At 43.0% G+C, this 27,376-nt stretch overlaps 1 protein-coding gene across 1 annotated transcript in view; it reads right to left on the bottom strand.

Moving 5' to 3' along the window:
- Positions 1 to 2,452: 2,452 nt before the first annotated feature.
- Positions 2,453 to 27,376, bottom strand: part of LOC147102683 (uncharacterized) — a 127,071-nt gene continuing 102,147 nt past the window's right edge. The window contains exons 2-3 of the mRNA XM_085963403.1: positions 24,732 to 24,873; positions 2,453 to 3,726 (exon numbers count right to left, since the gene is read on the bottom strand). Coding sequence (XP_085819529.1) covers positions 3,646 to 3,726; positions 24,732 to 24,873 — 223 coding nt within the window. The 3' untranslated portion in view covers positions 2,453 to 3,645. The remainder of the gene's footprint in view (positions 3,727 to 24,731; positions 24,874 to 27,376) is intronic.

Raw genomic sequence — 27,376 nt, 5'->3', positions numbered from 1 at the left:
CTTTCCATACTTATCTCTTCCATGAGACCCGCCTTTACTCACTTTGACCTTCTTACCACTTAAGTCCCGACCACTCATCTTCCACCCCTGCAATGTTCCACCTCCACCCCTCTGCCACTGAAACCCAGTATGTGCTGTTCTCACCTCCAGACTCAGCTATTCCAATGTTGTACTTGCTGGCCTCCTGCGCGCCACCTCCATAAATTCCAGCTTGTCCAATCCACAGCCAGACATATTCTCTCCCCAGCTGTGCAAACCTACATTAACTCCCTGTCCCCAACGCATTCAATTTAAAATCCTTGTTCTCATCTTCATGGCCCTATTTCTGCAGTTCCCTCCAGCCTTGTATCTCCTTCCACACACTTTTGGTCCATTGACTCTGACCTTTTGCGCTTTACGCTACTATTAATGGCAGATAATTTAGCCACCTTTGCCCAGTTCACTGGATTTCCCTCCCTAAACCTGTCTGTTTTGCCACTTCTCTCTCCACTTTTAAAAATTTGCTGAAAATCCATCTTTCAACCAAGCTTTGGTTGTCCCTCCTAATCTCTTGCTCCATGGCTCAGTTTTTGTTGGACGACCTATTTTTTTTCGTGAAACGCCTTGGGCCTTTTTTTATGTTAACGTCACTGTATAAACATTAATTGTTTGTGTTGTATTTCAACATTTAAAACATTATGGGAAAAAAAATTGTTAAAATTGGTTTATGATCAGTTTTCTAATCTTTCCTGATTTTTCAGGTGCATTTTATGACCAGAATTTCCTGTTACAGTAGGATGTTATTTGCTATCTGAATAGAACTATAGAATCATACAGCACAGAAGGAGGCCATTCGGCCCATCGTGCCTGTCCCACTTGACCTTTGTGTACAAAGCACCATAGCCGAGACTTTACTGTGTTAAATCATGCAGTGTGGTGCACTATTTTAGTGGAGGCATTAAATGTTTTTTGGAGTAATATGTTAAGATAGCAGAAAAATGTCAGATTGTACATTGGTATTGCACACAGTGAGTTCTAGGGCATATGTGCATGAAAAATTCTATTTAGATTGTCTTTCTTTTAGAAAGTTTGCATTGAGTACTCTCTTCAATAATAGGTGACCTGAGGAAACATTTTTTTTTTTAACAGGGTGAGTTGGAATGCGCTGCCTGAAAGGGTGGTGGAAGCAGATTCAGTAGTAACTTTCAAAAGAGAATTGAATATATACTGGAAGGGAAATAATTACACCACTGTGAGGCAAGAGCAGGTGAGTGGGATTAATTGGATCGCGCTACCAAAGAGCTGGCACAGACACGATGGGCCGAATGGCTCCTTCTGTGCTGTATCATTTTGTGATTCTAATAGTTTTCAAATTGAACATCATATGGTTTGTTTCTGGCTTGTTTCAAAAGAAGAAACAAACCCGTTGCAACAGTTGCAGGGTGAGACAGGGTAAAAGTGTCAAGCTGAGGCAGATCTTTTGAACACAACTTCAAATATAGTCCAGGCCTGAGCGGTGATCAGGTGGAGAACCCATGATTTCCATGTGCTGCTGCCCTATTGGCTTGCCATCCAATGACATTGAGTCTCCAGATATTGGAGTATTTATATCAGCGAGAATCATCAATAGCAGAAGCATCATGGGCCTGTCATTGACAGCACTCCATCAGTGTAAAAATATGTATTTTGATACTATTTTTAAGGATACGTGGCTGTCAGTCCAGCTGTCCTTTTTGTTTTGGAATAAATGAGAGATAAACAAGTATAATAAGGTTTGACGTTTGAGAAATAGCTATTTTGAGGCAAGATAAAAGGCGTATTTTTACACAGCTCTTGGGATTCCAATAAGAAAGAGGTTTTTGCTCATTAGAGATGTAGTAATGTGGTTCTTACAGTTTGAAAGCTGTCTGAGCTCATTTTTCACAGCAGTTAATGAGCATTGACAGGAGGAATTGCAAGCAGCAGAATGGAGACAGAGAATGATATATGCAAGATAAAAAGAAATAATGGTAATCTGCTACCTAAATCAGCAAAGTTGGCAAGTATGCTTTGATCCTTGAAAGACTTTTTTCGGTAGCTCTGAATTCTTCTGGTGTAGTCAGCTGCTGTTTAATGTTTAGCTGCAATTACCCCAGGGAAGTTATTACTAGTGATGAGGTAGCACAGTTTCTACTGTTCTGTCATGGCCATTTCTCACATCTGCTTTCACTTATGACGTATAAGGCGGAACCCTGAGCATACTTTATGTTTTAAGGAATTTGCTCTTGTGTTCTCTGTGCATTAGGGATTTAAAGTGATTACTGCTCTGGTCATTGTAGCGCTGAATGATGCAGAGTAATTCCGTCTTCTGGTAAAGGCAGAAAATATATGCACTTTAGGAATCCCTGTTTGAGTGAACTAAGTCAAATGACTTCATGCTTGGCAATTGTACCGCTTCACATCTTCAATATCTTACAAATCTGAAACTGCCTTCTCAAAAAACAAAGAATATTTATTTAAAGATGTACTGATGGGGCTTCCAGGTGAGCATAGAACTAACAGAATATCACAGCAGGGATTGTACGTTTCTTTGTCACATGAAAGACTTTCATAACTCATTTTTGGCTGCAGTGCTCGTGAGTTACTTTTTTTCTTCCATTTTCTGAAAGAACTGTCATAACTCCTTGTCATCAATTATTATAGGAAATTGGTTTCATGAGAATGATTTAGTGATGCAAACCAAAAAAATTATGTTTGTAACTATACCCGGGGCAAATGAAATGTGTGAAATTATTGTTTAGCGTTCGTATTTAAAACATGTTTTATAGTGTACTGTAATTTTCACAATTTTGTAAAATAGAATCCCATTACTGTGTAACCTAGTTGATCGTTCTGCAGAAATTTCCAGTAGGAAAATATCTCTGGTTCAATATATCCAAAATTCACACCAGGAGTAACTCGCTCCCAGGCAGTGGTTAAGATGTTTTCTTTTCACTGCTGTGATTACGGGTTTCCAAACATCTATCTTGAATGAGACCAGCCGCATGGAAAATTAATTTAGTCTTTTCTCAACCAGACGGCTTGATTTATGGCACCCAGGGTTTTAGCCTAGCCTGGAACGACTGACTGTCTTTTCAAGTACATTGAGTGCAATATTGCGTCAGCTTCTCGAGTCATGCGGAGGGGTGTCTAAAGGCTTCTTTACCTGACTCTTTAGCTTAAAAAGTCATGGAGCCAAGTAAAAGGCCTTGAGAGGATGAATAAATAGGGGGGGGGGGGGGGGGGCGGCGGAAATTGAGAGACACATAGGAGTAAAAACAATATTTTTAAACAAAACAAAACCCGGAGCAGCACCATGCTTATCTGCTGCACAACTGGGGCAGTCGTTCAATCACTGTGTCACTTTAAGCTTAAAAGGCAAAAGAGATGGAAAGTTGTGATTTGCTATGTTTATAGGGTCTGAGGGAGGAATGTAGGAGTTTTGCCCCTATAAAAGAGTCCTCTCATCAAAGGTCTATCAGACTATTGAAACTTCTGATAATAGGTAGGGTACAAATAAATAGCTTCATCCATGTTCTAGAAGTGACTAATAACTACAGGATAATGAAGATGTGATGAAATGCAGAGATGTATGGAGCTATTTTGGGTGTTATAGCCTGCATCCTTCCCCTGCAGGCAAGTACATTTTTAATGGGCTCCGTAGCTTTTCATTTCAGAGGTTAGATATTTCTTCCATGACGATATCCGATTGAGTTGATCACACAGGCCCTAGAAAGTCAAACGGAAATAGGATGTCAAGAGGTGGATTAATACAGAAAAATCATTCACACTTCCTTCAAATAATGAAACCTAACTGAGTGTCAGGTTTCCATCACTTTCAGCTACAGGATAGCTGATTGAGGCCAGATGGTGGTGCGATGCCATGGTGCATTCAACCATTGGAAATCGAACCCAATAGAGGGCTGTCATAAGCGGAATAGTGTATTTTGTTTCTAATTTGTTCTGTGAAAAAAATAGAAATAGTAAACCCTTCTCGGATATGATTAAATAGCACCAATGGGATGTGATCAGACTACAAAACTAGTTCCAACTAATTGTACACATTTATTAGTGTTGAAATAAGATGTACATTCAGATGAAACTATATGCAACATGTTAGGATGTGATTGATTTCCAAATGGATGCAGTAACATGTACATATTTTATACCCATCCCTAAGAGGGAGATGATACAGTAAATGTGCAGCTATTAACAGCTTGAATTATTATTTTCCAACAAATATCTCCATATCTTCAGTTGCACTGATATTAGATGCTAAGTTTATAACAGAAAAAAGGATTTTCTGTATTTCCTATAACATTTTCACTTCCCAAAGGCAGTTATTATATTGAACTAACTCCCTTTCCGTTATTGCTTCGTTTAAGTGCAAAAAACATACCTGAAATTCGGAGTTACTGCTAACTTTATAATCAAATAATGACCCCTCCACCACCTGACCTACCGCTGCATATAACAGTGTGTGCTTGAACAATATGTAACTCCAGTAGCTAACACCACAGTCTGGTGAGACAAATGTAGAGTTTACATGTAAAGGGAGATGATGGTGACTGGGGTCAGCTGTTCTTGTCTTGTCTTTGTCGGGAAGGTCCAAAAATAAACCTGCTGTTACTGTGTTTTCAGATTAAACAAAAGTCCCAACATACAAAAGCATGAACTGTCGACACAGCTAGGTTTTGTAGCTCCTGACAGAAACCTTAATTTATCTGTATTCCTGAAAAGCTGACTGACCTTCCACTTCTCTCTCTCTCTCTCTCACACACACACTAATTCATACAAGGATTACTATATTTTACAGGATTCCCAATGTGAATATGAATACAATAAGGAATTCCCAAATTTCACCAGTTTTACTGAACTATCTGCATCTTCAAAATGGTGCTGACATAGGAAGTAAATTGGAAATGGACATCGGCAAAAAAGAACCATAAAATAATGTAAATAAACTCAGAATAATTTTTACACAGGAAGGATATTTTGGCAACCATTTCATTGTATCTGTCCACGTATTAATTTGTGTATGTACGTAGCACTTTTAGCATTTGTCCGGCCTGTTCTCCCATGAGAAAAATCAGAGGATAATGTATATGGTCAATAAAAGAAGGCAAGGTCTGAGTTCAGAGTTTGCCCATGATATAGGAACACACATTGTTGTTTTTAACTTGAGTTCATTTTGGTATTTCAGAATTAACTGAAGGTGTTTCCACATTCTGTGCAAAGTTTCTTCGTGTACAATTACAGTCATCTATATTTTAAAACTGAATGTGAATATTTTAAGTCTGGTACTATCTGGAGAAATGGAACCAGTCACCCTTCAAACTGATGGATCAGTAACAATGTAAGTGGCATTTCCCCCATACACAATGTTAATACAGTAATGCAATTGTTTGATTTCTCATATAGATTCTCCACTATATCGTAATGATGTATCATCACTGTATATCTATTTTATATCACATGATAATTTTTTAATAACTGTACTTGAACTTTTTGGAACAGATGGCTGGGTGCATGTTGCAAAGTCAGTCAGTGGCCACACATAATTGAAAATCTTCTGGGTCGGCAGAATCCTGATTAGACACCATGTCTAACACAATCACTTTCTTTTGTAATAAGACATCTCCACATTTATTAGAAGACTCTTCTCGCACACATCCAGGACAAAGCAGCCTGCTTGATTGGCACCCCATCTACCACCTTAAACATTCACTCCCTCCACCACCGGTGTACCGTGGCTGCAGTGTGTACCATCTACAAGATGCACTGCAGCAACTGGCCAAGGCTTCTTCAGCAGCACCTCCCAAACCCGCAATCTCTTCCACCTAGAAGGACAAGGGCAACAGGCACACGGGAACACCACCACCTCCAAGTCACACACCATCCTGACTTAGAAGTATATCGCCAATCCTTCATCGCCGCTGGGTCAAAATCCTGGAACTCCCTATCTAACGGCACTGTGGGGGTACCTTCACCACACGGACTGCAGTGGTTCAAGAAGGCGGCTCACCACCACCTTCTCAAGGGCAATTAGGGATGGGCAATAAATGCTGGCCTTGCCAGCGACGCCCACATCTCAAACAAATAAAACATTGAATGGTACTGAACATCAGGCAAGGCATATAACTAGTGGTGGAAGCAATACTACCCGTTTCTCATCCCTGCCCAAGTTACTTCACTGCTGTCCTCATTCCTCTATCACACAATCTGATTCGCTCCACTTCCTGCCGCCATCTTTTGTTTACTGCTATCAGTGAACATCCATTGTATCGTGTCAATGAGCATTAGTTCAATCGCTTTCTGAAGCTGGATCACTGATATTTCTTCCATTCTTGGATTCAGTTTATGTTTTAACTTCCTGGGCATGGAGGATAGGCAAAAATTACTCCGACTGGTGTGAAAAGGCTTCTCCTTCATTGGTGGATTTGGGATTTAAATCCCCCAGTGAAGGAGCCGTATTTCCCAAACATCCAAAACTGGGAAGTTCCAAAAGCTAAAGCCAACAGCAGAAGAGACTCTCTTAAATTTGCAAATAGGAACCAACCAGAGTGGGGCTTCAAGGACTGAATAAAGGGGGCTCGCATCTTAGGCACTCCTGTTGTGCATCATCGCTACTACCATTTCAATACCTTTATTGGAAGACTGATCAGATATTTTTTGAGACTGTATTGTGTTTGTTTTTATAGATCATGGAGACTTGTCAAATATGCTTGTATATCTTAACTACTGCACAGTGATTGTGAACAGATACTGTATAAGGATAGATACATCCACCTGTTTATTATTACAGTGCAGGGTACTTGCTTTCAAGGGTAATCAAACTGCTGGCAATGTGCAATACATGGTCCATAAAACTGTACCAGCCTTTAACAAAAGTTCCATTACATTTCTGAATACGTCCAATTAAAAAAAGTTGCAATCTTCTAGGATTTATAACTTTTCCATTCGTAACCTGAACGATTAGTTCTAAAACACTTTGTCAGTTCTAAAGTGTCCAACAGGAGTTTTAAATATGACCCAAGTTAGAATCATTTGGTCAGAAACAGAACAAAAACCTGCTGTGACCATTACCTGCAAATGGTTGCTAAAAATTCAGACTAATATTATTTTGATTCTGTAGCAACTGAAAGAAAGGTATTTTTTTGAAAGTACCGAATTTAACACTATTTTAATAGTTAAGAGGCTTGTAGGGAGGCTCAATGTTAAATTGCTACACTTCACCAGGATAACACCCAGTAATTTTACAACTGCCTAACCTGAAATACATTACTAAAACTGCCTTTGACAATTCCCTATAGTCCATGAATTCTTGGCAGTCTGCGCCACCAATGCAAATATGGTGGATTGGAATCTCGGTCCACCCATTGCCCATAGCCACAGACCCTCGCCCAAATTGCAGGAAAGGGGTCATTTGCATGGCTGGAGTGGGTGCGCCATGCCTTTAAGGGGGCTTCAGCCACTTACCTCCCTCCTGAACTTCTGGCTGGAATGTTGCAGCACGCCAAGCCACTCCAATGACAGAGAGGAATCCTGGCAGGACCCTGAAAAAATCTTCATCTCACCTTCTTCTCCCAGTTGAGTAAGCAAGCCTTTTGTGGAAGATAATCCACTCTGGGGTTAATTACCCTTTTCCTAGTAAAGATTTGGGGCTTCTTAAGGCCTCGAATGAGTCTCATGTCAGCTCTCAACTGGTGTGAGTTCTTGTGAAGTCTATGGAGGGCGTAAAGGGTAGAATTCCCCAGCATAGGCATTGAACTTTCCCAGAATGTGCCCCCTTGACACAGGATTCTTCCACCAGAACTTAAGGGACCAATGTAAATGATGTGGAATCCCAGCGTAACCGGGTTATGCCCCAAATTCTTGACTTCCCCCAGGGTGGAAATCAGACTTTCTGCCCTCCTCGACCCCAGGAATTTTGGGGCCAATAGGTCTACGTATGTTATGGTTATGAAAGATTCCTACACCTGAGTTACACAATGTTATTTAGAGATGCAGAGGGAGAAGTTATAATTAAAGCATTATAAGAAAGTATGGAGTGTATGAAGGCCCATCAGGTCCTATTCTTTCTAAGAGAGTACAATCTGCTCTATCATGGACTTTAATCCTTTTATTTAATCTACAAGATTTGACATCAGTCCAGGTTGTCTCAATGAACAATTTTCCATTCTTTCTTATTGGAAAGTACCTCGCTTCTGCTCAGCACATCTTCCCCTCACTCCCACCAGACAAGCTAAATTCATAAAGTCAACATGGAGCAAACGGCAGCCAAGAACCTACGATCTACCACTAATTTGTGCTTCCAGAACCACTGCCTCTAATGTAAAAAGCCCCAAAATAGTGGGCATCACTACACTGCAGCAGACATGAGTGACACAAAGCAGATAAATACTTGATATCTGTTAATTTTCCTCTTCAGATTCTTGAACAATACTTTTTTTTTCCCATCATCTTGAATCCATCAAGCAGCATGCTAAAACAAACTGGGGTGAAACATGGGTCAATGATGGTGAACTAAATTCTTAAACTTATGACCAGGGCTGATCAAAACTAGACAATCCCCGTCCCTCTCCTGCCACCGCCACCTCAACCACCTGGCTTCCAGAAGCGTTTCATACTTTTACAGAAAATGTTCTATGGTTTCTAATGCAGCTTTATTGCCTGTAAAATGAATCAGACATGTGTGCACTCTGCCAGCAGTTTATTTTCCTCCCTTTCAAATGGGAGTATAGAATAGAATAATAATTGCAGGGCAGTGTGGAAGCACATTGCCCTTTCATGTTCCCATTGTTTTCAATGGCAGAAGTACAATGCATTAAGCACATTAGAAATGACAAGTGCCAGTTTTATTCATTTAAGGAGTCAGAGGGTTAAAGACACAGATACTGCAGAAACATATCTATAAACACAGGAGGTCTGCAGACAGATGGGCTAATGTGCGGTGTCATAAAGCATTGGGTTTATGACATATAATAAATTCTGCACAATTTGCCAGTCACCAACTGCATATTATTCTAGGTAAACTTACAGTAATGACGTCGTAATCATTAATCCTGTTTTGTGAAACACGCCACACAACAAAGATGTGGAGTGCACTGTGCCAGCAAAACGAAAGACCAAAAAGAGAACAACACACGACAAAATTGAAAGGGTATACGTTATAAATAATAACCAATACCAGAGAGTAATTTCGAAGCAAACAGGAGTTAAATTGCTGGGGGGAAAAATCAGGTGATTTGTCTCTTTTTACCAGCATCAACATTGCAAATTGAAAATACTTGGAAGTCTGAAGACACTGAATGATGCTGGTGTACGGTTACAGACGCATTGGCAGTCCTCTGGTATCTCACCCATGTGGCGGTTCCTCATGTGTGAGCTTCGACTTTGACTGTCTGCAGGCTGCTTAACCACAGAGAGCTTCATAGCCCAGCCTAATCCTTGCCTCACGCAACATCCACACATCCTCCTGCAGTGGTCACTGTGGTGTGTGGGTTTACAATCATTGGGCGAAGAAAGGAAGGAAAATAAATTCAGTAACCTGAGTAAGAAATCCCCTTAGCAGTCCTGAAATTAGCAGTGTTTGAAGGAACCAAATACTTAGATTATATTCCTACATTACAACAGTGTCTACTCGTCAAGAGTACTTAATTGGCCATAAAGCGCTTTGGGATGTCCTGAGGTTCTGAAATACACTGTATAAATGCAAGTCTTTCTTTCTTATATATTAATAAAATAATCGGTTGTTGTCAGATTCCTGTTGGTCTGGGAATTACCAGTTTAAGCCAGCAACACAACATGTGAAAGACTCGAGTGGCAGCAGCAACATGGGTGATAACAAGGGGTCTCCAAACATGGGCTGTAGTGGCAGAAAGTCAATGGGGTCGATTTTATCACCGGTGCGGGGAATTGGCGGGTTCCCCGAATTTAGTGATTCTGACACGATTGTAAATGGGTCTGTGAGATTGATGCAAATTTAACACAATTGGCCAAGTGATTTCCAGTGTGTGGGAAGCCTTGGCAATTGAGTATTTCCAGTCAGAAAGCCGCAGAATATGATGTCATCATTGCTGCTACTTTTAAGGTCCACAGCAAGCCTTGCTTCCTCTGCAGGCTTCCAACCTTCAACATTAAGATGGCACAGGAGCCTGCAGGAGGAACGGCCAGCGGGAGGGCCAGATCTGCGCCCAAATTTGATGAGGCTTCACTACAGGCATTACTGGATGGTGCTAGGGCCCACAGGGAGGTCCTCTTCCCTTCTTCAGGGAGGAAGAGGCCTCCCAGCCAGACCAAGGCTATGTGGCTAGAGGTGGCAGGTCAAGTCAACTCCTTGGGGCTTACACGAAGAACGTGGTTGCAGTGCAGGAAAAGATTCCATGACCACCTTCGCACTGGAAAAGTAAGTACTGTATGATGTTTCCATCACCCTCGATCTGATCCCCATTGCCTTTCCTCACCAGCACTCAGCTTTAGCAATCTCTTAATCTCTTCCTGCACATCCCACTAGACACTCACATCCATGCACCCTTACCCATTCCCTCTCTCTCTATGCTCACATTCACAGAACTATGCCACCATGCAGCCCTCACACTCCCTCTCACTGATGCTTTGAACACAACTGACAACACACAGGGAGGGCCCTTGGTATTGCAACCTCACTCCATCTTTGGCTCCTTCTAAGTATCTATGCTATGCAGTCTCTGCACTCACTCCTTCATTCTCACTCAACCTCCACTTGTCTCCCTCATTGCAGGAAAAGAGAGCTCACAACAGGAGAGCGCGAGCCAGGACAGGAGGGCCGCCCTCATTAGCCCAGCTCACCCCCTGGGAGGAAGGCGTCCTGGAGATTGCCGGGGCTGACCGAGATGTGGACGTTGGGGAAGGACAGGCAGGAGCATCCCCACAAGCTGGTGACAGAATAGTTTTCCATCTCATTGGCATTGCATGAGTCGCTGACAATGATTCTGAAGCTACATCATATGGACTTATGATCATCTGCAAAATGCAATGTGCGTGTAACCTTGGCATCACATCGCTAACTTTTTCCTTGACTCCCCCACAGGACCATCGAGAGCCCCCGTCCCCACTGTGCAGGAGGAAGAGCCTGAGCAGCCAGACTCCTCGGAGGAATCTGCAACCTCTGAGGGCACAGCGTCAGCAGAAATAAGCGCACCCAGCACCAGCGCAGACACTCACACCTCGGTGGGACCTTCGGAACATAGAGTAGAGTTGTCACCTGGTGTATCACAGCTCACAAGTGAGCATCAGCAGATTGTGGAGACAGGGACAGCAGTGGAGAGTCCTTGTCGGAGGGCGCAGGACTCTGCCAGCTCGGCTCAGCTGCATGTCGACCCTCTGCCTCTGGGTCCATCTGGAAGATCAGAGGTGATGGAACTCCATGCACAGATGCAGGAGTTTCTGGCAGGTTTTGTCTCCAGGGTCGTTGCGAGTGTGGAGCGAATGGAGGAGTCCCTAGCGAACATGAGCAGGGCCTTTGTGGAGTCGGTGACGCATGAACACGGAAAGGATGGCTACCTACGTGGAAATGATTGCTGCCTCCGTGGTAAGGCTGGCTACCGTAGAGGAGAGGGGGGGCTACGGCCATGGAGGAGGTTAGTCGCCAGGGTATGGAAAACATGGTGAGTGTTCAGAATAGAATGACATCTCTTGAGGAGCGATGGGCATCTATTGAACAGAGAAACCAGACCTTCATGGAAGTCCTCCTGAGTAGGACTGCCATTGTAGATACTGGTCCCCATGGCCCCCCTGATGTGCAGCAAGCTGCTCTCAAGCCACTTGCAGGCACTGAGGGGGGCCTTACCCATGAGAGGGAGGTTGGTGGCAGACCTCAAGAAAGTGGGGGCTCCTCTCCAAGCGCTCACACTTCCATGCCACTGCAGAGCCCTTGGTCAGAGCCCCGCCGGAGTCCACACCCAACGGAGATAGAGGTCTCAACCCCTGCCCAGCCGCAGAAGCAGCAGACTGCTGGCTGGCGAGCCCTCACAGGCTCACCATCCCAGAGGATGCCCGCCAAAGGTGTCGAGGCAGGAGCAGCAGGAAAGTGAGCAAGGGGCCTCCACATCTGCTGAAGCCACAGGGGAACCACTACGTAGGAACATGCATAAGCGGAAAATAAAGCACAAATAGTCACAAGGGTAGTCACTTGGGTGAAATGCTGTGTATTTTGTAAAAATGCCATCAGTTGTGTGTTTTTCATAAAAATTCTGATGGCAACTTCTGCAGTTGTGGCATCTGTCATTTCACGAATGGGGCTGGAGGTCTTCTAATACCAAGAGGGGAAGGAAAAAATGGCCTCCCATGCTTCTGGTAGGTGCCTCAGTTGAGGAAGCACTGAGTGAGGGTGGCGAGAGGGGTCTCGCAGGAGGTCACACTGGAGAAGTGTGTGAGGCTCCAACCTTCCACAGGTGTGGTTAGGCCTGGTAAAAGTTCCCCCAGACCTGAGACAACAAAGTCCTGCCACCTGCAAATGATGACTGATCAAATATCCTCTTTAATGTTGGACCTGCAGCTGATCGTCAGCAAGCCAATAGTGTTCATGCCAGGTTTCACAGGCGTGACCCCCACCAGGCGCATTTTACGTGGGAAAAGGGTTAAACAAGCAAGGGCCTGTTAAAATGGGATTATAAAGGCCAATCAGTGCTGTTTAAGGGCCCTAAAGACCATTCCCACCTGTTGCAGGCGGGACTGATTCGGGTCAATCAGACACACCTAGGTTAAAATGGCGGGAACCAGGCAGGGGGTGTTGCGACCCCCAGGTTTTGCGATTTTTAACCCCCCGCAAGCCTAAAAGCCTGCCTCACGGCCCAATGAAAATCGAGACCAATGAGCGCGAGCAGAGTGATTGTCCAGCTGAGGCTTCACGGTAAACAGGACCACGGTAAACATTAGACATGCTTTCCCGGTGCTGGAAAAGCCATAAGCAATGGTGTCAAAAGAGCAAGAAGGGGATACGGGAATTTTTTTGAAGTAGCTTTGATGAGGTATTTTCCAGACTGATTTGAGTTGGAATCTCAGATGGAAGAATAGACACGTATCATCTGTTAAACATGCGAGTGAGGGATCATGAAAAAGAGGCAGAGAGCATCTCGGCAAAACAAATATTAGAGTTCGATACTGGTATCACTCCTAATTTCCTAATATCTTCTTCTTTGACTCTGTCAGTTTTTGTCTGATTACATTAATATAAAGCATCTTGGGATATTTTCTTAGTCAAAGATGTATATTTTAAGGAGCATCTTAAAGGATCAGGGCCAACTAGGACGCTGAGGTTACGAACACCCTGGTCCAGCCTGAGACGGCTTACTTGACCACAAAGGCACTCGCACTCGAGTCCAGAATTGTGCCCTGTTAACATTCACTCTTGCACACCTTCCAAGAGTTTGCTAAATCATTGGATAGCGAGCAGGAGCAGAGACCCAAGCTAATTGGATTCTTAGATTTTTCCACCTCTGAATCTCAGGGGCAGTTTCACCAATTTCAGTATCCCTGTCTGAAATCAGCAAAATCAGCGCAGTTAAGGGGACCGGTCTCATTTGTTTGCTCAGCATCACACTCAACATGATTTGCCCACTCTGTCAATCGGGAGAGGATGCACGTCATGGTCTGAAGCATAGAAATAACGGGGATTCAAAAAGTGTTAAACATTTACTCCATTTGCTGCTCTACCCTATATTGGAAGTGGGTGAAAACAAATCGAGCAAAAAGAAAATCCTTTAATTCAAGGAAGAACTGGCAGAGACTGAAACGGCTTCAAAAAGATGCTTTAGTAGAAACTGGGACTGTATCAGGTTAATAAAGAAGATTTACATACCCAGGGCATGGCTGGAACACAAATACATGCTGTTTCATTAGAAACTACAGACACATGAATTATTAACTCACTGGGTACTGAAATTCTACGTGTGCCAAAGGAAACAGTGGGAGTTCCAGTTATCTTCAACCATGTCAGGGTGGGAAGCATTAAACTTGAAAGTGAACCAAAAGCAGAGAAGCAAAGCCATAAAGTTAACGCAAGAACAGCAGTTTTATTGTTTCCAGCTTTTGGAGGAAAATAAAAATTCGTTTGTTGTTGGGAAACCTAGATGAAGGATTTCGCAAACTAGCTTTTGTAATATTGTCGCACAAATTCTCAACAGTTCAGAAGCAGTTAAACAAGCAATCCTGCCGTCTAAGAATGAACTGGTTAAATTGTGATGCTTAGGACGTATCCGATGCCAGTGGTCTGATATTACAGAAAAATAACACATTCACATGGGGGTTTACAGGAATGTCATTTTCAGAAAATACTGACATAGAAATAGCTTTTTAGGCTGTGGCAAAGGAATCGGTGAAACCTCGGAAAATGAAAGAGAGTCAAGAATAAGACTGACGTAATAAAGACTCACTACTCACTTGGTTGTACATAAAGCAAGGCTTTAATCGACTTGTAACAAAACATGGAGGTCTAGTTAGTGGTCACTAGCTTCCTGTTTCCAGATTGTCTCTGACCAAGTTGGGCCCACGCCCGAGTATTTATACTCCTCGGACAGCGCCCTCAGCTGGCCGTTCAGTAGTACTTCCTGAGTTACTTCTTGTAGAAGTTGCAATTTATGACAAAGACCATTAAATTAGCCTGTTAATTCTGCGCTGACTTTATATTACATTATTAAAGGTTGCTTGTTCAAGGTGCGGCATAATCTTTTTGCCATTTTTATGTTTTATTTCCTCTCCATCTTTATGTTTCCTTGTGCCATGCATTGTTCCTCAGCTCAGGGGATGGCCGGGGCCTGCTCCAGTGTGCTCTAGATATGCAGCTTCTGTGCTGGCTAATCTGTACATGCATGTTGCAAGGGACGAATTTCCCTTTATTTTTTTCCTTGATCCCTTTGTCGCTGACTTCAGTTTGGTGTTTTGTTGTAACAGCACACTGGAGGTGGTGAATTGGCATTCAGGGAATCGCAGGTGAGAAGCACCAATGCCCTGTCGGCCTCTAAGTATTCATTTTAATTCAGAATCACGGGAAAAGGATGCTGAACACATGTGGAAAGTTCTCCTCTCTGAATCACTTAAGGTTCTATAACCGCCAATGCTAAAAGTGCACAAATGATATTACAGGAAACTTTGTTGTATCCGGCACCGACGGGGCCGAGCTGTTGCCGATCTATCAAAACTGACGGACATACAAAGTTAATGTTGAAGCATACGGAGGTTTTCATCTCCGTATCTGACAACAAACACTGTTGCTTAGCAACAGCTTGTAAACAGTCAGCCCGTACCTTGGAAGCATCTCTGTAGCTTAGCAACAGCTTCAGAGAGACTTTCCAGAGCCCGACTGTTGAAAACAAAGCCACGAGAAGAAAAAAAACCTAACAATACGGCTCCTGATTTCTGCTGGTAGACCGAGGTTTCCGGACATACAACCTCCGGATAAACCAAAGTTTCCTGTATTTGATTCGTGGTTCAGTCTACTTTGTGTTTGAGTTTACATTTGTAAGCCAAGTCTTTTTAAATTTATAAATTCTTAGCAATGTTCATACCAGAAATTGGATAAGAGCTGAAAGTATAATTGGGTGGCAGTGTGATTGTGGAACAACTCAAGCACATGAGTTGGTGAGTGTACTTGAGAAATAAGTGATCACAATACTTCATCTCCAGTTTTTCCCTCTGATGCAAGTCCTTCATTCTAGCCATGAAGAATAATACACCAATACAAGAAATCACTTGTTGGAAATCTTCCTCTTATTTGTGATCAGGCTCCTCAAAATTCTGTTGGGAAATCATTAAGGTGGAAGAGATACTTCATTGCTCCTAGCACAATGGGTGCCTTGTTCAATCGTGACATCAATTGTACAATCTAATTGATGCAGCAGCGGACTGAAAGATACAATATTCAGAGTGCAAGGTGCAAAAGAATATGTATGTTCTTAACTCATATGATGCTATTCAATTGTAGTTCCTGTACAGGGAACATGTCTGTCCATCTCACTTATTGTGAATACAGCAGTTTTTTTCACTGAATATTCTGATCCAATTTTTCTCAATTCTTTTTGCCTCTGTAAATTCATACAAAACATACAGCTGCCTAAGCCTTAAACTCTGTAATTGCCTCCCTAAACCACTCCACCTCTCTATCTCTCTCTCCTCCTTTAAGACGCTCCTTAACATCTACCTCTTTGATCAAGCTTTTGGTCACCTGTCCTAATATCTCCTTATATGGCTCAATGTCAAAGCTTGTTTGATAAAGCTCCTGTGAAGCACCTTGGGACGGCTTACTATGTTAAAGATGCTATATAAATGCGCATTGTTGTTGTGGATTTTGCTGTACTTCGTGATGAAAAGGGCTGAGTAATTCCTTATTTTGTAAAAGGTAGCCTATCGGGGCGTCATCCCAATGCAGATCATAGATTTCATTCCACTATTGCTTTGACCTTTCTCGACTCAGATTTATCCAAGAATTAATGTAGTCAAGATCTCAACAGGTGGAACTGGTTTAGTTGTGTTTCTGTTGAAGTGTGTGATGTTACAAGGAAAATGCAAGATCTTAGCCAATATTGTTTCAGAAAACTGATAGCTTAATTCACGGTAAAGCTGTTCTTTCTAACATTTCTGTGTTGCATGTCACGATGCAACTGCGAAGAAGAATATAAATCTCAAAGCAATTGGCAGTGTTAAAGTAGTAAAAATGCAAATATTGACCTAGTTTGCGCTGTGAGCTTTATTCTACCATTACTGATTGGTACAATGTGTCATTCCACCTATAGCACCTGAAGCCTTCAAAGCGTTTGTAAGTGAAATCGTTCGGCATTGAAACTTGAAATGCTGGAAATACTCAGCAGTTCAGGCAGCATCTGTGGAGAGAGAAACAATGTTCTGATGAAAGGTCACCGACCTGAAATGTTAACTCTGGTTTTTCTCTCTCCACAGATGCTGCATGACCTGCTGAGTATTTCCAGCATTTTCTGGGCTTTTTCTTCAGATTTCCAGCATCCACAGTATTTTGCTTCTGCATTTAAGCTTGTTGGTTATGTTCAGCTTGGCCCTGTTATTTTGTATTCCTATACAAAATAAATAAAGCTGAAACATATCTGCTTCACCTTAAGATCTGGTTGTATTGTGCAGATCATAACATAAAACATGTTATATAGTTTGTTGTTTACTGTAGCTGCAAAATATTGACAACTACGTTGGTTAAAAATGATTAATCAGCTCTCTTACTACAGGTAGCCAGTTGATTATGGGATGTATGTGACACTCACATGATTAGAATTGACACTAAATACTGGATAGTCCCTACCTTAAATTAAGGCTGCCTTCTTACTGTACCTGTACCTGAAACCGGGAGCAGGAGATTGTGCTGTGAATCCTGCAAACCAAATCATATGCAGTCTGTGCTTCACTGGGTCTCAATGCTGAGCTGAGGCAATATTGAGGCTGGGATTTTCCACTTCTGCACTTGTTAAAAAGTAATGCATGGAAATTTTTGCACTGGCAAGTGCAGAGGCTGAAAATATTTTGGACATTACCCACCCTCTCGTAACATTATGAAGATTCTACCTAGCTTTGTAAAGTGTTCAGGCAGTCTAATGGAGACCAGGGTTATAATACACCCTGTGCAAAACCACGTACCAGAGTTAGTTTCACTGCATAGGCCAAAATTTACAAGGGAGTAACCACACAATATAATGTGTATGCATTCAGCATTATAATTTTGAGTTTTCGTCATAATATTATGTTGTAGACGTGAGATAGCCCAGTGTTCCTTAAAATTCTTGAAAAATCATCATTAATTCCAGTGTACACTGAATACTAAGTAAACAGTTTACACAATATAAAACTTATACATATTTTGTCTAAGGCTGTTAATTTTAGTTTAGTAATCTAAATGTTTAAATGTAAATCAAATGCGTCTGCAGACTTACTGCAGTAGAGTTGATTCACAACCACCACTTTGGAAACTTCTGGTTTTCAAAACAATGTATGTCAGTAAAGCCAACGATAGTTGTTAACTTCTTCCGATAGTCTTATTCGCATCTGCATCATCGACCCTGAGCTAATAGCACCAGTAATTGTTATCTCAACGTTTAGCACTGACTGTGAGAGGTTGCCATCTTACTATTTGTTAATAGGTTATTGTTTTGCTGGTAAAATGAATTGAATGCTAATTTTACAATGTTTGTAAACAGAAGTGTGTTGCCTATTTCCCACTTGAAGAATGGGCGGCCCACAGTTGGAAATGGTGGGGGGGTGGGCACCTCGGCCGCCCATTGAAAGCCAATGCCCACCTGATGCAATTTTCAGGCGGGCATGTAAATGGGCAAGCAAACATACCTTCCTGTTTTGGGTGGGAGGTTGCTTATATATGCAAATTGGTGTCCTACGCCAGGTGTAAGGTCTTGATTGTAATTTTCAGGTACAAATAGGTGGAGCCCACCCGTTTATACCAGGCGGTGCGCGGCCCAACCAGCGCTCAACACTCTGGGCTGGATTTTCATTCAGAAGTCGGGAAGGAGGCGGGACTACAACTTTCAGGTTTTAGTCCCGCCTCCATTGACATCCGGCCAATCGACGCGATTTTCCCTTGATTGACCTTGTTGAGCCCGCCCAGCGGGCTCAGCAGGCCAATTAAGGGCCACCCGGCAACAGGTGACGTCACAGACTGAAATTTCATCTGTCAAGAGTTTTTGACAGATGAAATATCAGTGTTTCACAGCTGTTTGAAGCTGTCAAACACTGACAGTCTGACTTCTAACCTGAGTCCTTCTACGCAGACTCGGTTAGAACTCTCACTGGCACTGAAATCTGAAGGCTGTCATTTTTGACATCACAGCCATTCAGCTTTCAGTGCCGGCTGAGTGATGGACTCCCGACGCCTAGAGGAAGAAAGGCTGTTAAGGTAAGTACAGGTAATTTAAACTTCTTTACACACTTTAGACACACCAAACACACTTACCTTTGCACTCATGCACCCATCACTCGCCTGAACACCGACATCGCGACCCCTCCAAGTCCTTCAACCCGACGGCCTGCCTGCTCTAACGTGGCGTGGTTTGGAGCCGTCGGGAATCCCACATGACACCCCTCAAAATAGGGATTAGGCTGAAAACTGCCTGTTAACTACCTGTTAACAGGCAGTTAATTGGCACTAATCCCTTCCCGCCTCGGGTCGGCGGGTCCCAGTGCGGGGCGGGTATCCGCCTCCCTTGAAACCTACGTGGAGGCGGGATGGTGTCGGGACCCCCGAATTCGGGATTTTTGCCCCCCGCACACCTAAAAGCCCGCCTCACGGCACACTGAAAATCTGTCCCTCTGACTTTCAGGTGAGACATTAAACCGAGACCCCGTCTGCCCTCTCAGTTGGACGTGAATGATTCCACGGCACTTTGCAATTTTTATAACTGACCTAGACTCGGGTGTAGGGAACAGCAGTAAACGTTTGCAGATGATACGAAACTTGGCAAAGTAGTAGATAGTGATGAGGATAGTTATAGGCTTCAGGATGACAGACAGGAGGGTGAAATGGGCAGATGCAAGGCAGATAAGTTCAATTCAGAGAAGTGTGAATTGAGGCACTTTAGGAGGACCAATATGGGAAGATTTTGAAAAGTGTAGATGAGCAGAGAGACCTTTGTGTCCACACACACAAATCCTTAAAGGTGGCAGGGCAAGTTGATAAGTTGGTTAAAAAAAAATATGGGTTACTTGGGTTTATAAATAGAGGAATAAAATATAAAAGTAAAGAGATCATGCTAGAACTTTATAAATCAATTGTTAGGCCTCAGCTGGAGTATTGTGGACAATTCTGGGCACCACATTTCAGGAAAGATGTAAAGGCCTAATAGAGGTTTTCAAGATGGTGAAAGGTTTTGATAAAGTAGATAGAGAAAAATTATTCCCTCTGGCGAGTTGGTCAATAACGAGGTCATAGATTCAAAATAATTGGCAAAAGATCTAGAGGGGAGATGAGGAGAATTTTTTCACTCAGAGAGTTGTCGGGATCTGGACGCTCTACCTGAAAAGGTGGTAGAAGCTGATTTCATAAATATTTTAATAGGGTGTTGGACAGGTACTTGAGGATGAGAAACTTACAGTGGAGTTCTCTCCAGTGTCCTGGCCAATATTTATCCCTCAACCAACATTACTAAAAAAAAATGTAGTAATCCCCTCTATTTCATTAATTGGAAGGTCTTTCATTCAGTAAATGTCCAGCCATTGGCCCAGAAATTCGGGTCCCAACGCGTGAGTACGCACGGAGTACTCACGCATGGACCCGATGGAAGTGCCGGTTTCTTGCATGCACTGCGCATGTGCGGGAAACCGGCACTTCCGTTCCTCTGAACGAAGGGGTTCAAAGGTCGAACGCGTGCGCGCGGGAGTCTGCGCGTGCGCTTTGAACTTACGTTTTTTTTACAGGTTTTTCCATGAGGGTAAGTCTTTAGATTTTAGAAATGTAAAAACCAGGCGTAAGGCCAGCATTTTAAAAGGTAAGTGGTCAATTAATTAAAATTAAAACATTTTTTCCACAGGTTTATTATTTTTAAATACTTTAAAGCAAGGTAAGTTTATTTTTAGCCCCGTTTTTTTATAAAATTATTTTTTTCAAAAATTTAAATTATTGTTTAAAATAGTTATTTAATGTAATTTATAGTTTATTTAAAAAGTGCGATTTAAAAAAAAAAAAAAATTATTTGAAGGTTTACTGTTATTTAGGGGCCCGTATATTCATAAGTTTAGACAGGTCTTTCTGTCAATCTTATGAATGGGCATTTCCCTCCTCTGATTGGCTGCCCATGGCTCACGTGATCCCAGGGGACGCATCGCACTAACTACGCCCCTGGGACACGCAAGCACAGCGCGCCAGTAGCTGGGCCAGGCCCCGGAGCGGAATTCCACGGGAGCCCAGAGCTCAACTGCCGGCGCGCAAGGTAAGTGCAGGTCGGGGGCTTGCACCCGCGGCAAGCCCCCGACCCGAATTTCTGGGCCAATATGTTACGCAAATGACCTGGTCTTGCTTGTCAATATCCGCTACCAAGGGAGCGCTTTCATTCTTTGCCAATCCACTGTACCAGTTTTGATGAGGCAAGATAATGTATCAGAATGGTTGATTGGTGACTAGGGATATCCCCTGCAGTCACAGCTAATAACTCATGAAAGGCAGCCACACTCAGGGGGACCACAGATCTAATGAAACCCATAGAGCAATTCAAATAGTAACTGAGCAGATCATTGGAATATCTAAGGCTTGTTTCAGGTGCCTGGTGGTGCCCTACTTTACAGCCCAGCAAGAGACTCACGGATTATTGTAACATGCTGCATATGGCATATCCCCACTATGCACAAAGGTTTATTCCTTCCAGAAGCAGAGAAGGATGAAGAGGGGGAAGAGATTACTGAAAATGAGCAGGTTGCACAGGAGGGAGAAAAGGTGCCTCAAGATAACATTCTGCCTGTTGTCCAAGACAGCAAGCAGCAACTCGCATCCTATCAATAAATTTAACACAATAAATAAAGATCTAGTAGATCCTCTGCTTGTCTTCAATATTAACACCATTCTTCATGGTTGGCAAACCTTGTCCCAATTCATGGCATAGTCCCAACCCCTCATTTATCACAACAAAGTTGCATACTATGAAAAAAAACTAGCCACTAACTGTTGGCAACAAATTTCCAGATTACTTCTATAAGCTTAACCTACGACTAATTCTTACCACTGTGTCTACCCCTTGCGCCTACCATCTTGCTAACTTGAGCTTCTAATCTTTTACTTCTACGTGTTGCTCACTGAGAGACAAAGGGCTAGAAATTCATCTCGGGCGGTGGCGCAGAACGGGCGGTATCGGATCGGGCGTCTGTTATACGCTGCGCCTGATATTCAGTTCTTTTGTAGTGAATGCATCTGAATATCAGGCACTGAATTTTAATGAATTTTTATGAATTTTAATATGATAAGGCAGGATCTGGCCAAAGTGGACTGGGATCAGCTACTTGTAAGAAAATCCACATCAGAGCAATGGGAGTCATTCAGAAAGGAAATAGAGAGAGCACAACGCCAACATGTTCCCGTAAAGGTCAAGGGTGGGACCAACAAGCCCAGGGAATCCTGGATGTCAAGGGATATACAAGAATGGATTAGGAAAAAAAGGAAGGCTTTTGGCAGATACAAAGGACTAAAAACAGCGGAAGCCCTAGAGGAGTATAGAAAGTGCAGGGGGATACTTAAAAAGGAAATTAGGAGAGCGAAGAGGGGCATGAAAAAACACCGGCGGGCAAAATAAAGGAAAATTCCACGGTGTTTTATAAGTATATTAAGGGCAAGAGGATAACTATGGAAAGAGTAGGGACCAAATTGGCAATCTGTGTGAAGAGCCAGAAGATGTAGGTGAGGTTTTAAATGAATATTTTGCATCTGTGTTCACTAGGGAGAAGGACGATGTAGGCATAGAAATCAGGCAGGGGGATTGTGATATACTTAAACAAATTAGCATTGAGAGGGAGGAGGTACTAGCGGTTTTAGCGGGCTTAAAAGTGGATAAATCCCCAGGCCCAGACGCGATGTATCCCAGGCTGCTGTGTGAGGTGAGGGAGGAGATTGCAGGGGCTCTGACACAAATTTTCAAAACCTCTCTGGCCACAGGGGAGGTGCCAGAGGACTGGAGGACAGCTAAGGTAGTACCATTATTCAAGAAGGGTAGTAGGGATAAACCAGGGAATTACAGGCCAGTGAGCCTAACATCAGTGGTAGGGAAATTATTGGAAAAAGTACTGAGAGACAGAATTAGTCTCCACTTGGAGTGGCAAGGATTAATCAAGGATAGTCAGCATGGCTTTGTCAGGGGGAGATCATATCTAACCAATTTGATTGAATTTTTCGAGGGGGTGACTAGGTGTGTGGATGAGGGTAGTGCAGTTGATGAAGTCTACATGGACTTCAGTAAGACTTTTGACAAAGTCCCACATGGGAGACTGGTCAAGAAGGTAAGAGCCCATGGGATCCAGGGCAATTTGGCACATTGGATCCAAAATTGGCTTAGTGGCAGGAGGCAGAGAGTGATGGTCGAAGGTTGTTTTTGTGACTGGAAGCCTGTGTCCAGTGGTGTACCGCAGGGATCGGTGCTGGGTCCCTTGCTGTTTGTAGTGTACATTAATGATTTAGATATGAATGTAGGAGGTATGATCAGTAAGTTCACAGATGACATGAAAATTGGTGGAGTGGTAAATAGCGAGAAGGGAAGCCTCAGGCTACAGGACGATATAGATGGATTGGTTAGATGGGCAGAACAGTGGCAAATGGAATTTAACCCTGAAAAGTGTGAGGTGATGCATTTTGGAAGGACTAACAAGGCAAGGTAGGACCCTAGGAAGGACAGAGGATCAGAGGGATCTTGGTGTGCATGTACATAGATCCCTGAAGGCAGCAGAACAAGTAGATAAGGTGGTTAAGAAGGCATATGGGATACTTGCCTCCATTAGCCGAGGCATAGAATATAAGAGCAGGGAGGTTATGATGGAGCTGTACAAAACGTTAGTTAGGCCACAGCTGGAATACTGTGTGCAGTTCTGGTCGCCAAACCAAAGGAAGGATGTGATTGCATTAGAGAGGATGCAGAGGAGATTCACCAGGATGTTACCTGGGCTGGAGAGTTTCAGCTATGAAGAGAGACTGGACAGGCTGGAGTTGTTTTCCTTAGAGCAGAGAGGCCTGAGGGGGGAACTGATTGAGGTGTACAGAATTATGAGGGGCATAGATAGGCTAGATATAAAGGAACTTTTCCCCTAAGTAGAGGGGTCAATAACCAGGGGGCATAGTTTCAAGATAAAGAGGTTTAGAGGGGATTTGAGGAAAAACTTTTTCATCCAGAGGGTGGTTGGAATCTGGAACTCACTGCCTGAAAGGGTGGTAGAGGCAGGAACCCTCACAACATTCAAGAAGCATTTAGTTGAGCACTTGAAATGCCATAGCAATAAAGGCTACAGACCAAGTGCTGGAAAATGGGATTAGAATAGATGGGGCTTGATGGCCGGTGCAGACACGATGGGCCGAAGTGCCTCTTTCTGTGCTGTATAACTCTATGACTCTATGAGGTAACCGGTGTCTTAGTGATGCTGGTGTCTTGAAGAATCTGCTTCTGGCTCCTTTTCTCCTCTGATTGTGAGGGATGCCAGGCCCAGGCCTGATTTGGCATTAGAGTGGGCTGGAAGGATGTTACCTCGTTATGGGGAGAGACGGAGACATCTGTTACCATTCCTTGCAGGCCACTGGTGCTGTGCATAGGCTCATTGCCTCTAATGGTTAGCATGACAACCGACTGAATAGTCCCATTTAAATCCTGGAATCCCTGTGGCATGGTCCTGTTAAGGTGGTCCTGCAAGACATCTGCTGGTGCAGTCACAGCTGCCACTCTGGAAGCCGCTATTATCCTTAGAACTTCCTTGTGACACCTTGTTACCACAGATATCTCTAGGACTGCTACACTCCTCAGTGGCCTGGCATATTTCCAGCAAAGTGCTGCATATGGGGTTAATGGACTCCCCCGACTTATCCACCATCTCCATCACATATATTGAAATCCTTATGATGGTTCTTTAGAAGATTTGTTTCCTGCGATCTGGGTGCCTAAGCTCCCCAGCCAAGGGCAGTTGCTTTTCCATCATCCATTAATTGATTAGTGCTTTTTATAGTTATTAGTGATCGGTGCTTCACCCATTGATATTCCCTCTAACTCACTAACCACGTACTCCCGAGTGGTTATACGTGGCTGATGCTCAACTACGTAAGATGCCATAAGAGAGTTGGTAAGGCTAGGCAGAAGTTTTTGATCTTGATGTGCCGGGCTGCTCTTCTGAATGCACATCTTCGTCTTCGAGATTTCCCTAGAAGGATAAAATAAAGAATTAATTTTAGAAGAGTTGATGTTCACATGTCGCTGTGTAGATGTTGCAACTCAGTCATAAACCAGTTCTAAACTTCGAACATCTGAAGACTACTACAACCCACTTAACTGTCCCTTACTTTACCAACTTCTGGGCAGCTCGCCTCCCACTTTCCCCTTCGCCCACAGTCCCTTCTTTGTCTCCCCATAGGATTTTCAGTACTTCCTCCTCATGGGCACCAAATGTTCTTACTGTGGCAGTTCCTCCCCCCTGTGGCCATTCTTTGACACTGGTTTTGGGAAAACTTCTGCTTTGCATGAAGAAAACACATTGAGAAAGGAGCCATGACTGGCAACTATATGTACTTTAACCTAAATGGCTGCATCTATACCATGGTGATACTGCTTTCAGGTGCATGGTAATTTTAATCACATCTCCTTTGACACTCACACGATAATTCTTGTGTCAGCCACTGAGAGAATGTGCAGTGATATGGTGGAAAGGAGGTGCAGGAGTGGTTCCTGAGATTTCTTGTGAATACTAAAGTTTGATATTCATCCATTTATTTACTGTGTCAAGGCAGGGTGGCTTTTCATGCCTATCAGTGTTACGGGATGTGCATGGGTCTTAAGGCTTCACTTACTTTGGTCAAACTTCAAAGGTCATTAAGCCTTTTCTGGCAATGTGTGGCAGTACTTGGAGTGGTGTAGGTAGGAATGACTGCCTCTGCCACCTCCCTCTATAACTCCTGCACCACTCTTTCACAGGGCTACTTTACTTCGTGTCCAGGAGATGGACCCCTCTTGACCTCATTTCTGTGAGCAAGTCAGCCACTGATGCATTACAAAACCTGGGGGCCCTTTCTGCTGTTGCATACTCCCAAGGTTGGTCTTCCTTCAGACATTCTTCAGGCTTTCACTTTCCTATTGTGTACGTCTAAAATCTCACAAAGCAAGCACCCTTTTAAGCTGCAGCGTTTTAAATATTGCAGCACCATAGCATTTTCCTCTCTCCCAGTGATGGGTAGTCTTTATTAGGAGTGGCGATATGGCTTCAAACCTGCACCACATAAATTATTAGGTCTCCCCAGATAAAATGCGGCAGGTTTCTGGCGGGGTAATTTGGCCAGGCAAAAGACTGCACTTTTTGTAGCAGGGTGAGGAAGATCCAGCCTAAGAGCTGCCCTTTGTATTTCTTGTTGAATCTAATCCAGAGAAGAGGTCACCTTATCTTATTGAACAAATCCATTCTTTGGTAAATAGTGTACAGTCATGTCTCCAGAACACCAATTAGCAACCTCCTGCATTTCTGGCAAGCAGGCCATGCGATAAAAATTTTGATACAATTTTATATTGGTCAAGATAACTTTTCTAGCTACGAGAAATCGAGACAGACACAGATGGATTTTGTTTACAAGGCTGCATATCTTGGCTGAGTTCCCTACAACTGCCAAAGTTAGCAATATGATGGTGTAGATATTGAGAGTATTATCTTCAGGAGTGCAGAATAACTCTTGCCAGTATGTAGTACAGCGGCCAACAGGAGGTAGAACAATATCCTTTGCATATCTCTGGCAGATCCCATTGGGGCAGAGCACCATTGTGGATATTTTCTAAAAATGGTTCAGGAGTTTGATCATTAATAAATCATGTCATGCTCCTGAATAGGTGGTGCCATTTTTGATAAGTTATGTGTAAGCTACATTATTTTACACAAACATCTTAGCCTGCAAAGTCTTTAGCATTAAGATTTTAGTTAAAACAAATGTTGCTGTTCTTGCTGTATTGTCTCTCTTTATTTGAATGACTGGGACAATGTAATCCTTTAAAAACCTCCCTGGACATCACCAATGCAAAATCACTGGTCAATGAATGGTGGTGGATTTGAAGTGCAGAAAGGACCACTACAAACTGTCCTGACAGAAGTGGCAACATTCTTGTTCATGGGGAAGTCCAAAAGCAAATAGAAGTCATCAAAAGTTTTTATAAATATATTAAGAGAAAGAGAGTTGTAAAAGAGAATGTGGGTCCATTACAGACTGATACCAGTAAGCCTATAATGGAAAATAAGGGAATGGCAGACTAGTTAAATGAATACTTGCATCTGTTTTCACAGTGGAGTAAGAGGATAACATACCAATGGTACAAGGGAACCTAAAAATAAGTAATTTAATATAAGTAAAAATGTTAATGTGGAAAATAATGGGACTTAAGATAAACTTAATGGCTTCCACCCCTGGCATTAACAGAAATGAGGAAATTGCAGATGCATTAGTCATAATTTTCCAAAGTTCACTAGATTTAAGACTTGTTCCTATGGGTTGGAAAATTGCAAATGTCATTCCATTATTTATAAAAGGAGTTAAAGGTGTCAAAGGATATGGAGCAAAGGTAGGTAAATGGAGTTGAGGTATAGATCAGCCAGCAGGGATGTTCGTGTTGGGAAATGGAACATTTTTCCTATTCAGGAACCCACTGTCACCACCGACCAGTCCCAAGTCAGG

The sequence above is a fragment of the Somniosus microcephalus genome, chromosome 21 (assembly GCF_052327205.1).
Source record: "Somniosus microcephalus isolate GS21.2 chromosome 21, FLI_Smic_1.0, whole genome shotgun sequence".
NCBI lineage: Eukaryota > Metazoa > Chordata > Chondrichthyes > Squaliformes > Somniosidae > Somniosus > Somniosus microcephalus.
Note: the sequence above shows the minus strand (reverse complement) of the source record. Positions and strands in the feature narration are given on the sequence as shown.